At 33.8% G+C, this 13,219-nt stretch overlaps 2 protein-coding genes across 2 annotated transcripts; one reads left to right on the forward strand and one right to left on the reverse strand.

Annotated features, from left to right (window-relative positions):
• The first annotated feature begins 292 nt into the window (after positions 1 to 292).
• On the forward strand, positions 293 to 2,479 carry LOC143561568 (proteasome subunit beta type-7-B-like). The gene is made up of 8 exons (XM_077049615.1): positions 293 to 436; positions 1,213 to 1,354; positions 1,442 to 1,538; positions 1,616 to 1,685; positions 1,764 to 1,868; positions 1,940 to 2,038; positions 2,114 to 2,201; positions 2,338 to 2,479. Exons 1-8 carry the CDS (start codon positions 293 to 295, stop codon positions 2,415 to 2,417), a joined length of 825 nt encoding a protein of 274 aa, XP_076905730.1. The 3' UTR covers positions 2,418 to 2,479.
• Positions 2,480 to 2,587: 108 nt separating this feature from the next.
• On the reverse strand, positions 2,588 to 5,164 carry LOC143561582 (glycosyl hydrolase 5 family protein-like). Its single transcript, XM_077049625.1, has 4 exons — positions 4,746 to 5,164; positions 3,859 to 4,106; positions 3,172 to 3,692; positions 2,588 to 3,102 (listed from the first exon to the last, which is right to left on the reverse strand). The coding sequence occupies exons 1-4, from the start codon at positions 4,917 to 4,919 to the stop codon at positions 2,615 to 2,617; spliced, it is 1,431 nt and encodes a 476-aa protein (XP_076905740.1). The 5' UTR covers positions 4,920 to 5,164; the 3' UTR covers positions 2,588 to 2,614.
• Positions 5,165 to 13,219: the final 8,055 nt, after the last annotated feature.

Consider the following 13,219-nt stretch of genomic DNA (forward strand, 5'->3'; position numbering starts at 1 on the left):
CTTCAACATTTATCCTCTTGTAATTCTTTAAAGTATAATAATCTTACTTATTACATTATTTTAAGAGTAATTCAATTAAATTAAAATACAAGGTGAAGGTATATACTAGGATTGTAAAATTAAAGTTAAGTAGCTTATTTGAACTCAAGGGGGTGTAATACTAATTTGCCCTTTTAAAAGCCTCTATTTAAACTGAGAAAACCCCCTTTATTTCATATCTTGCTTCTCAAGCTTTGTTTGCTAATCGATTGTGCATTCTATCAACCATTAATAAGCTTGAATCTGAAGGAAGATGTTAAGTGAAGCAATGGATTCTCCGAAACTCGGATTCAATTTCGACCTGTACACGAGAAACCATATGCTGCTGACGAAGAAAGGCTTAAAACCTCCAGGCTATCTTAAAACCGGAACTACCATCGTCGGTTTAATCTTTAAAGTAAGATTTTATACTTCTATTCTATTCTGTTACGTTTGATTGTTTTGTTTAGTTCTAATTAGGTTTATGTGAAGTAAGATTATGGCGTTTTTATCAATACTACTTTGTTAGGTTTGATTAGGCTGTGCAATTAGTATGAATAGTGTTTGGCGAGAAGTTTGAGACTGTGCCCGTTCAATTCTGTTCGAATGCTTGATAATGTGTTCGGTTATGCCTGTTCATTGAAGGTTTTTTAATATTTTTTTGATATAAAACAAAAAAAGATATGTGAGTATTATTATGCGATTAAATTATATGTAAAGGTAACATGTGAGTATGAATGTTAGAAATAACACCAACACAGATTTGGTAGCCGGAGCAAACCGTTGGCAGTGATCATTCTCAGTTAGCCAAATCAAATGAAAAAATTGTTTGTCTTCGTTGTTTGTGTTTGCGAACTGTTCACGAACAACTTCGTTTCCTTAATGAACGAACACGAACCAGAAACTTTGTTCGGTTGGTGTTCATGAACCGTTTCCTTGTTCGATAAAAACTTAACGAGCGAACATGAACAAGACCTTGTTCGGTTCGGTTCGTTTACAGCTTTAAGTATTAATGAATGAATCAGGCACATAGGCTTTTCAATTAGAACTTTGTTATGGTAATATACTAGACAGATTCAAGCTGTTCATATGCTTTAATATTTGAAAGTTGTTCATGTCATTCTGAAAGTGTTCAATTAGAACATGAAAGCATGACTGAATTGGAGAAAATTAAAATCTTAATTTAATTTTCAGAACGGTGTCATTCTCGGGGCGGATACCAGAGCCACAGCAGGTTCCATTGTTGCTGACAAGAACTGTGAAAAGATTCATGATATGGCTCCGAACATCTCCTGCTGTGGAGCTGGAACTGCTGCTGATACAGAAGCCGTCACAGGTAATCATTTTATCGCATGTTTTTCACTCTTTTAATTGAAGGATCCCATACTATAAACGGTAAGTGTTAAACATCTCTTTTTGATAGACAACATCAACTCTCAGCTGAAGCTTCACAGATATCATACGGGTCGTGAATCAAGAGTTGTGACAGCACTTACATTATTAAAAACTCATCTTTTCCGGTAAGCTTAGGTGTAAATCTGATTTCTTCTGGTATATTAACTTATGGATATTATTTAATTTGATTACGCTTATAAAGTTACCAAGGTCATGTATCTGCTGCTTTGGTGCTTGGTGGAGTTGATCTGACTGGCCCGCATCTATATACCGTGAGTTGATTATACTTTTGGACATTTTTTACAGTTTTGAAGATAATGTACTAACGTTTATAAATCACTATTTCATAGATTTATCCTCATGGATCCACAGACTCGCTCCCATTTGCTACAATGGGATCTGGTTCTCTTGCTGCAATGGCTGTTTTTGAATCGGAGTTTCGTGAAGGGCTTAGCGTAAGTTTTCACGACTATTAATTTAACTTTTATGCATTATTATGATTAATAAGTGTTAAAAAAATTTACAGAGGGAGGAAGGAATAAACTTGGTAACTAAGGCTATATGCTCGGGCATATTTAACGACTTAGGAAGCGGCAGCAATGTGGATATCTGTGTCATAGAAAAGGTCTGTTTGTTCATCTCATTTTTAACAATATATTGGCACATTTTTTAATCATATGTGATAATTTTGAAAAATCAGGGTAAGAAAGAATATTTGAGGAATCATCTTACTCCGAACCCGCGCACTTATATCAGTTCGAAGGGCTACAGCTTTTCAAAAAAGACTGGTTAGTACTTCCATCACAGAATCCATTTTTGTTTTCTTATTATATTTTATGAAAAAGAAATAGAAAAAGTTAATTTGAGTTTAGTTTTAATGCGCATTGCGGGAATGCGGGATACTGATATAATCTGCATTTACAGAGGTTTTGCATGCAAAAGTTACACCACTTAAGGAGCTTGTCAATGTGGTTGAAGTGGTAGGAGATGCAATGGAAGAATAAATTTGTCATTTAAACAATATTCAGACTTGCGTTTCAGTTACATTACATCCTGTTATTTGTCATAAGTTCATGTTAAGATTGTTCGGTACTCGTGGAAATATTACCAGATTTTGGTATTATGCAAAATGTGTGTTAATGAAATTGCTAAATGTTATTGTCAGATAGTATTACAGTTTACAATATTTACATATGAAATTTTATCCAAATAAATTTACTCCAAGGGTTTGTAAGATAGCATCAACCCTACTAAAGGATTCTGCACCTGCCCCCGTTGTGCTGTTAATAATTTTAAACCACTGGCTAGCAGGATCACACATGTTGTCATTGGCTAAACACCTACAACTGTTTGTAACAATGTTGTTTTCAGAATCTACATCCAAACAAACAACTGTCCCATTGTTGGTCTTGGATGAAAGGTGTAGTTTAGAGGCTGATATAGGTTCCCATTTTGATGAATTGTCAGTGCATATTAAACCTAATTTTGCTGTCTTCCCTACTCCATCTGTTTGTAGGCAATAATAAGTTCCCTTTATTGTTAGGGTCTTTCTTGGTGTGTAATCCCAACCCTCGGCCTCAGTACATGGGCCCAAAGTCAACGGTTTGAAAAACGATTGTCGTTTAACACATAAACCCGTGGCTGGATGGAAGATGACCTTATGTGGACGGGTGTTTGATAATCCCGGGCCTGCATAATATAGAGGGTATTTTAGTCTTTTTTTCGTGTTACGAGTATAAAATATTAAAAGTTACTTACCTTGAAAAGGAGTTTGGATGGATGATATTTTGTCCAAGAAACTTGAATTTCTTGGTCCACACCAATCCCAATTCAAAACTCCATAAAACTCTTCCATTCCAACTACACCTTCTCTATAATAATAACTACCAGCAAGTGTCCAAATAGCCCAATCAAGATCATGATCAGCAGCCCATGCCATGAAACAATTCAAATACCTATTGTCATTCTCATTTGTGCCTCTGAGATCCACACCCCATTCACTTATAAACAAAGGGTAACCTTTTTCCAACAAAAACCCTGATTTTCCCATTATGTTATCAACAATCCGACCACATACTTGGTTAGCGTTGCCGCTTTCCCATTCTTCGCTGTTGGAAAACCCGTACCAGTGAGCTTCGAAAACCAACTTGTTGCTAAATGTTACGTTTACATCTTGAGCTTGTATAAAAGATAAATCTTTGTCGTAGCTCAAGCCGGACAAGATTACTAGAACGTTTGGGTTTGCTGCATGGACTGCTTCTGCATCTTTTTGCATGTACCTAATTTTGACAATTATATTAATGATTAAAACCAATATCACAACCTTCAAAGGGTGACGCAGTAGTAAACGTTTGAATCCAACTTTTACTGATTTTCTGTCTTTAAACCCTTAGTCACATGTCTAGAGTATCAAAATAAAGAGTGTAAAGGCGATTTGTATGATACCTATACCAAACGCTGACATTCTGTTTAGGGCCTTGGAGTTCATTTCTTAAACTCATACCAACCACATTTGTCGAGTTAATGAACATGGTGGCCACTTTGGAGAGACCTTTGAGCCACACATCAGGGTCAAAGTATCGGTCACCAAAGAAGCCGTTGCCATCAAAATCACTGCAGCACCAACCGGGCTTGCTTATCTGATTATCTAATATCATCATAACATTATTTCTGTCAAGGCTTGCAACCACTTCCTGTCAGACACACACAAAAAATCATCTTGTCACCTAATGGAAGATGCTTTTATTTGTTGTTATTCTAACTCCATACATTCTTGTTTTAACTTGTAGTCTTTATTGATCCTTTTATTTTTTATAATCTTATACGCTTCAGTTGAGTTATTTCTTACTTAGACGTTTTAACATTGCTTTAAAATTCCTAACAAAAATTTGGGACTTATAAGACGTAATTATAAAGCTCAATATCTTATTATTTAAACATAGTAAGTATAGCTTTTGGAACTAAATAATTTAAATTGTTTACAAAATTAAAAAAAACCATTGACCATCCGATCACCAAAACTTGTAAATATTTTTAGATATGAAAGCCGGGTTCTTTCTAATAAAAACATGAGTTTGCCCCTGTTTGTAGTCAAAAGAAAAGATAACCTCGCCTCTAACTAAAATGTTTTGGTTCTGTCACTTATTTCGATTAATTTCGATGATAGAAATTAGGTTTTTTATAATAAGAAAATAAATAAATTCAACCAATTCATAAATGCCTAGTGGACAAGTATGATAGGATAAGATGAGTCACTAACCAGTACACTATACTACACAAATGAACAAATAAAAAATATAAATATATTAATAAGTTTGAGTGTAAGCATATACCTGAAAAGCCTTGATTAAAGGGAGGTCAATGAAAGAAGGATTATTGGCTTGAAATCCAGCAATGGACTCAATCAACCCAAGTTTTTTTAATGATTGTCTAACTGTAACAGACCCTAAGCTATCATTAGTAAATAAAAACAATGGATATGTTAGTCTGACACAATTAAATCCCATGTTCAATATGCTCTTAGAGATCACATCAACTGGTTGTTTGCTTAGACCCTCTGCCGCCACTGCATCAAGATGGCTAACCCAGTTCACACATTACAGTTTGACTCTTTCACCACCTTCTCCATCGGTCACTATCCACCGTGAGTTGGTGGAGAGTGGTAGTGCCGTGGTGAAGTGGTGGTGGAGAGTGGTGGTGATGAGGAGGATGAGAAGAGAAGATGAGAGATGCATAGTTATGGATTTGGTGGTATTTTAAGTTTGGGTAGGTATAATATAATATATGTATGTATGCGTATGAATGTATATACTTTAATAATATTAAATGAGAAAGTTGTTTTCAAACTTTAGTTGCCACCAATTTACGTTTGATGTACATCTTATCCTTTTATTTAAATGATTAGTTTAGAATATAACTATACCAGATTATTTATTATGTGTATATTTTAAATAACCGCGACACAAAAATAATTAGGTTTTAGTTTGTTTTACGTAAGCGTGTTTTACTAAAATAAAATGTAAATCTTAACAAACAGAATGTATTTATGTTGATGTGTTTAACGTACTTAATTAAATGCGTTTTATTTTGATTGATATGTTTAATTTATTTAATTAAACACGTTAACACGTTAAGTTATTTAATTGGTTGATCCATCAATCCATTTACGACTTGTTTAACTCATTTTATAGTCATCAAACCCGTTTCACGCGTTTATGTTTGACCCGTTTATTTTTATGGCACGTTTAAAAGCCTAAAACTTGTTTAGATTAATGATGTCGAATCCACGGAGCAATCGAATGACTAGATCTCTAAGGTTTCTTGACAAATAAAATGCAATATTCAAAAACAAAATCATCAATTTGATTTTCAAATCGAAAGCGTTTGTAAGAGTTTTTAACTATGATAAATAACTAAAAGATAAACATCAACCAACAAAAAAGATAAACACTAAGCAAACCAATAACTAAAACGAGTTGAACAAAAAGACCGTTAAAATAAAACACTCCATCAATAAATGGTTTAGACCTATGCAGTCGATATCGCCGATATATCACCGATATATCATGATATATCGGTTATCGGTCCCTTGACGATATATAAGTCAGAATATCGGTTTAGAATATTGGTACCGATAATATCAACGATATTGACCGATATTTGGCCAATATTGGACTAATATTTTACCAATATATCACCGATATTCCCGATATCAGTATTTTTAAGTCTGAATTATCAGCTTTTAGTGTTCAATGTTATTGTTTTAAGTCTTAATCAATTCTTACCGTTAGGATTGTTAGTGTTTTGCAATTTGCAAAAGCTTAATTTGTTAATGGTAGGAGACTATACTGAATTATTAGTGTTAAATTGCTACATATATGAATTTTACATGATATTAAAATTACGATATCCCACCGATATCTCAATGCGATAACCGATATCTTAGATATCAGTCATTGACCAATATCCGATATTTTTTCTCATTAATTGTTTAGATTTAGACAAGTTGTTTTAAAGTTATACATTTAACTACTTTAGGTGTGTTGGAGTAAGGGTTTTTCTTTACTACAAATAAATATATGTATTCAAATTAAACATTTCAAGGCATGAGAACCCAACACTCCAATTGTTTGTTAAAAACTATTTCCAAATTACAAAGATTTAGAAAATGAATGCTAATTGCTAAATGAAGTAATGAACCCCACATTTTGACTTTGTAAGATTTTTGAAGGCCTTCCAAGGCAGCCCACGCGATGCTTTTTCTCCATACTCCGTCCAACAAATCAGTTTTTGTTGCTTAAATTTTGAAAAATCGTTTATACATTAAGGCACGAAATAAGAGGTAAAGTTTTTGGCATGGTGACAGGTGTATACTTTAGCCAATTAGGTTTATAAGTTCCAAATTTAATTTGGTATTATTATTCAAGCTAGACAAGAAAAGAAAAAAAAGACAGGACCTTATCTACAATAAAAAAAAAAAAAAGGTAATGACATCAAACGAAATTTTGATTAGGATCGTGTTACAAGTCCATTTAGACCATGAGGTATACATTCAAGTTTTTTAACTCTACGTAAGCACCATATCACTTACTTTACCCTATTTCACTCCACCTCACCTTAAGGAAATTGTTTAACCCCCCCCCCCCCCCCCCCCGCCCCTTCCTTCTCAATTTATCTCTCTTTATTTAAGGTAAAATTGATTCTTACATTAATGTGGTTGTGTATGTAGAGAATTTTAAAGTCCATTAACATTTTTAACCCACCTTGCGCTTAATGCCTCTTAACCAATGAAGGGAGTGGCATAACACTCGTTAACCTCGTCAACACAGCTTTAACACCCTGGATGTTAAGGTATACCCCTGGCCTTATGATTTCGGCCCTTTGTTTTTTCTAATAAACTTCTTGTCTTGGGAAGTTTAAAAAAATAGAAGATTTGTTTTTTTGTTTTATTTTTTATGTTTTGTTTTATAAACTAGTATTAAGCCCCCACATTGCGGCGGGGACGTAAAACCATGAAAAAGATAATGTCGAAACATTTTATCGAACTTGTGTGTTGATATATGTGTTGGGCCCGAACTTCACGACGGGACTGGTAAACCGAACAAAAGTATATGTAAAAACGTTCAACTACGCACGCATGTTGTGGCGTGTTAACATGAAAAATTAAATCGAGCGTGAAACCTAATAAAAACTATGTCAACTTACGATCGAAACATTAAACGGGGAAAATTAGACGTAAAAACGTTGATCCGCAGACGCTCATTGCAGCGTGTTAACTCAAAATTTAGACCTGAATTTTAAAAGATGATAGGCATTGAGGACCCAAAGTTAAAAATGAAAAAGTATTGGGATTAAAAATGAAAAATGGCTTGTGACAAACTTGTAAAGGATCAAAAGTATAGGGGTTAAAAGTTAATAATTGAAAACATAGGGTTATAAGTTAGAAAGAATAATATTGAAACACATTTGATGCATAATGTACACATGTTTATACACACAAAACTTGCAAATTGTATATATCTAATCTAATATAATCTAACTATATAATAAAACAACATGATTTTTTCACATGACATCATTCTATGGCTTCCACATAGGATGTCATATAGATGTCATGTGAGCAGTTTCCTATTTTATCATCTCTTCTTTCAAAAACAATATGGAGCATGAATCCGTTTAGTTATGTTATAACCCATGACCCGGTTTCTCTTCAAATACAACCATTTTTATATGAAGATAACATTTTGTAAAATTTTGAAAAATAATTATTTTGTGATACAAGTCTCGAACCCAAGACCTCATGTTTCAAACTAAAGATGCTTATCAACTCCACTTAAGTAGTTATTATGTTGAATTTCTTGACTTCTAAATAATATATTGTTAATTCACTTATAATTAATGCATTACATAAAATAATTTTTTATTTTTATTATATTTTTCAACCGTGTGGAACACGGGTTCTAACCTAATATATATATATAATGTAAATGGATAATATATTAGTGCGGTGTATCATGTTGAATCGTATTCCTATTAGACATTTGGATAATGAGGCGTTAGACACTTAGACATCTCTAAATTATGGTGCATTGTTTGTGACAAAGATTTTGAAGACTTCAATCGTATTAATATTCTCGGATCATGTGAGCATGTGAGGTTTCTCTTCAATTTGTTCCTTGATAGCCAAGTGGCTCAATCTTTTGATCCTTCTTTCCCTCATGGTTGACTCGTAACGAACTGATCAACTTCGTTACCACTTATCTCTGTCAAAAAGACAATTGTGAAATAAATAGTGATAATTACCTGGTGAGTTTTATGAAGATTTTATAGCAGGGTTGTTTTTGGTGCTCACAAGCCAAGGAAGGATAAGATTTCTAATGATGTCTTTCTTTTCACTTTTGTGGATCGCTAATAGGTATAAAAAGTTTTGTTTGTTGGATTGGCTTAAAACCGATCCCCTAATGTTTTTGTAACTCTTTCCTCACGTTTGACTTCTTGCTAAGCGTGTGAGTTTTAATTGTATACCGTCAAAAAATAATAGGCGTAAAAGATTTCTTACTTGCTGTCCTTCGTTCTATACCAATATTTCATAGTTGATTTTTGGAAATCTAATTATATAAATTAAAAATATACAAAAACCATAATTAGTAAAACTTCACATGTAACAAAGCTATTAGTATGACCTGTGAAGATTAAAATTTGGATTGGTTTTAAAGAGACTCTTAGCTCCAAACACGATATATAGGGTGCATGTATCCATCTATCGTGAATCTAAATAATCAGAAAGGGTAACTGCATGAAAAGTACCAACAATATTTCCTTAGTAAACAACCAATAATCGAAACACGGTACCAAAGTATAATAGTAATCGATAAAACATCAAAGAAAGACACCGACGGTAAAAGCTAACATGCAATTGCCACCAACATTTTAATAAAGTCTTAAGTCCCCAAGCAAAACCAAGAGAACCTTGTACCCTCCCCTAGATTTCCCTAACTTGAATCTTACGTTTTCACAAAGTCCTACCCCCTTATCCTCTAAGAGAGGTGAAAGTATATCAAATGCTGGCTAATTCATTCACCCCAAGTTAGTTTGAGGTTGCATCTACCCTTCTTCCCCTCCATAGCGAGGGTCTCTTCTTCACGTATCCAAAGCATCCCAATCTACCCTCTTTAATCTTATTTGCAATACTAGCAACCTATTTCATAGATATCTGATTTCTTATCCGGAAGCTTGTGTGCCACACATCCACCTAGGAATCTTCATATCTGCTACCTTAGGGGTGCAAACGAGCCGAGCCCGAGCTCGACTTGTTTAGCATACACAGAGCTCGAGCTCGGCTCGTTTCGAGCTCTATTTTCAAAGCTCGAGCTCGGCTCTTGAGTAAGTTTTCAAGCTCGTGCTTGGCTCGGGCTCGGCTCGTTTGCTATATATCAACTATTTTTATATAATAATAATTATTTTTTATATTTTTTTCTATAATAACTTTATGTATAAAATAATATATATTATTTAGTCATTTTTATTATTAATTAATAAGACAGAAATACAAATTTTGTCCTTTAAACATAACCACTTTATGGATTGAATCCTTTAAAAATTTTATTTTCACTCTTTATCCTTTATATGGTAAATTATTTTGGTTTTAGTCCTTTATACTAATCACCATCCAAACACTTAGTTAAGTGACATGATGTTCAATGCATGTGATGGGAAAAAGGGTAATTTCAATTTATCTTTTATTTCATTATAATTAAAAAAAAATAAAAAGAGACCAGGTCTTCCAAAATGCTTCCCTGTGACCACATCTTCATCTTCATTTAACCCTAACACAACAGCACCACCACCACAGACAGCCCACCCCCATCTGCAAATTGTCGTTCAACAGCCCACCTCCACCTAAAAACCTTCATCATCCCTCTCTCCAGATCTGTCGCCGAGAATGTCTCTTAAGCACCACAGGACTTTCCGTCGAGAGTGCGACGTCTATCTGAAACAGTGAAACTTGATGGTATCTTTGGTCGGCGGCCTTCAAGCCCGTCGGCGCTCCTGCCACCCGAAACCCTTAACTCCTGCGATGAGACATGATAAACACGGTGGTTTGAAATCAAATTTGAAGAACAGAAGTCTGCCTTGAAGTCCAACGATTGTCACGGATCTTAAAACCCAAATCTCTGAGTATAATGCTTATTATTTTTGTAAAAGATTGACCTTACAAACATCGATAATCTGGAATTTTAAGTTAATTAAGATTAATGATATCACTTTTACATGAAAAAAAATTAAATCCATTTATGTTTTAGCCATGGATTTGAAGAATTTTTGATCTTCATCGTTTTCTTCATATTGTTCACCATATCTCTGTACAAAGGCTTTGAAGATTTGGGGTTTAAGAGAAAATTGGTGAATTGTTTGTTTTTACATAGATAACAGTAATACAGAAGATGAAGGAGAAGGCCAATTTAATATATTAGAATGGTATTTTAGTTAAGGAGTTGAAATTACCAAATTGCCCATCACATGCATTGCATATGATGTTACTTAACTGACTTTTTGGATGGTCGTTAGTGTAAAGGACTAAAACCGAGACAATTTACCATATAAAGGATAAAGAGTGAAAGCGAACTTTTTAAAGGATTCAATCCATAAACTGGATATGTTTAAAGGACAAAAGTTGTATTTCTGTCTATTAAATATGTATTTTAAAAAATTATATAAATGACAGGCTCGTTTAGGCTCGCGAGCTGGCTCGAGCTCAATAAGTGAAGCTCGGGCTCGGGCTCGTTTATTAAATGAGCCTATTTTTAGGCTTGATCTCGGGCTCGTTTATTAAACGAGCTTATTTTTAGACTCGAGCTCGGGCTCGGATTCGATTAAGCTCGGCTCGATCGAGCTTTTTAACGAGCCGATCTTGAGTAGCTCGCGAGTAGTTTGGCTCATTTGCACCCCTATGCTACCTTCAGCTTATCGTTTGTGTCTTCTTGATAACCCAACAATCTGTTCCATATGACATAATCAGTCGAACTGCAAACTATAATTTTTTTTATTTAATTTAGCATGGAATCCCTCGTCATACATCGTCAACCATTTGGGTATGTTTGTATCACACCCCGACCAAAGGCGGCGGAACATGCCAAGGTGTAACGATTGTCCATAAGCACATGACACTAATTAAAGTGACAGTATTTAATAAACTCATTTCATTTCACAACATCGAAAATGTCACATAACAATTATCCATAAAATAACCATAAACAAGATATCACAAAAAATGGCAAATTTGATATTGTTCATTTTTACTAATATCCTAAGGTCTTTGATGTCGTTTTCTTCACAATCATAAATCAACCAAGATGCAAACCTGCAACATTTCATAAAATAAAGTTTGTCAACACAAAGGTTGGTGAGCAATTCATAAGTTTAATCATATTAGTATATAATAAAGATAGCCACAAAACTTGCATACGAAACGATAAATAAAAGTGGTAATTTGGATAAATAGATATCGCTAAACACATTAGCGACACCTAGCTATAAAGGGATGCCAAATAGTCTAGGATTTTATAGTTATCGTTAATTGCATTACGTTAACGACACATTGCTATCAGGGGATGCCAAATAGTCTAGGATTTTATAGTTCCACCAACCAAAAGCGATAAACACATAGGCATATAAGCATAGAACACCAAATCGAGCAATTATTTAGGTAAAGTATACAACTACGTTTGTGGTTTAAGATTCAAATATAAAGCATTTTGTTGAATAAGTATGAAATGTCACCCCCAAAATAAAAGATGGAAAATGGGGTATGAAGTACTCACCTTCAAGTAGTAAACTTGAAAGATGATAATTTGGAGATTTGTCGGAACGACGAGTTTAACGCACAATGCCTAAAAAGAAAAGAAGTCTTGAATTTAGAAAGGTTGTCTTGAAGGTCTTTAAACAAAATAAATGTTGAGAAATGTAAATAATTAAAGTTCAAGGTTTAAAATGTAACTATTTAAAATTTATAATAATAACCCTTTAAAAATGTAAGTTTGCTCGAAACCAGGTTAAAGTATCTAACCTTAATATTTACTCAACCTATGTTAAGTAATAAGGTGGGTAAAATGCAAGAATACAAATCCCTTTGGAATGAAGATACTAAAACGGTTTTTTTTTATCGAGTGTTCGGGTTGTCGGTTCGGGTCTTGATAATTGGTCAAACCCAAAGTCAACTTTCCAAAATATTGAAATTTATGAGATAACTCAATAAAATTTAATAAGACTTAACTAAGTATGTAGTTCCATTGTTTTAGAACTAACAACGCACGTTAAGCGAGCGTTCGGTTTTGTCGGTCCAAACTTTGTTATGAGATCAAGTTGGATCCAACATTTTCATGTACTTAAGAAAATATTTAAAAATCAATTTGTAAATATTTTTAAAGAAAATATACAAGTCTTGATGGCTAAAAAAAAACACACTTGTGTGTCTTAAGCGAGTAAGAATCGGTTTGGTTCGGTTTCCATCTCACAACAAGTTCATAAATGGTTTCCACATGTCCAAACACTAAGGAACTTGTATAATAATGTACAAATAAAAATACTTTAAGTTTTACAACCAAAAGTTAACAATAAAGTCTTTAAACAAAAGTTCGGTTTTCGGTTCGGATCGTGTTTCGGGTTAAGACCGAGGTAAGATTCTACAAACCCATAACCATAGAATTTGTAAAAATGATTTTAGAAACTTAGATCTAACAATAAGTATGTTTAAACAATTATTTAACAAAACTAGTAACAAAGTTCGGTTTACGGTTTAGAGCTATTT

Source organism: Bidens hawaiensis, unplaced genomic scaffold (genome assembly GCF_021521415.1).
Source record: "Bidens hawaiensis isolate Kalapana, Puna unplaced genomic scaffold, B.hawaiensis_p1.1 tig00020713_1, whole genome shotgun sequence".
Classification (NCBI taxonomy): domain Eukaryota; kingdom Viridiplantae; phylum Streptophyta; class Magnoliopsida; order Asterales; family Asteraceae; genus Bidens; species Bidens hawaiensis.

Excerpts from the sequence above, each read along its gene's own strand:
- LOC143561568 (XM_077049615.1), top strand. The coding sequence starts at position 293 with ATGTTAAGTGAAGCAATGGATTCTCCGAAACTCGGATTCAATTTCGAC. Across the intron at positions 437-1,212 it reads TCGTCGGTTTAATCTTTAAA|AACGGTGTCATTCTCGGGGC; the intron begins GTAAGATTTTAT and ends TTTAATTTTCAG. Across the intron at positions 1,539-1,615 it reads TTAAAAACTCATCTTTTCCG|TTACCAAGGTCATGTATCTG; the intron begins GTAAGCTTAGGT and ends ACGCTTATAAAG.
- LOC143561582 (XM_077049625.1), bottom strand. The coding sequence starts at position 4,919 with ATGGGATTTAATTGTGTCAGACTAACATATCCATTGTTTTTATTTACT. Across the intron at positions 4,107-4,745 it reads CTTTAATCAAGGCTTTTCAG|GAAGTGGTTGCAAGCCTTGA; the intron begins GTATATGCTTAC and ends TGTGTCTGACAG. Across the intron at positions 3,103-3,171 it reads CATCCAAACTCCTTTTCAAG|GCCCGGGATTATCAAACACC; the intron begins GTAAGTAACTTT and ends TATATTATGCAG.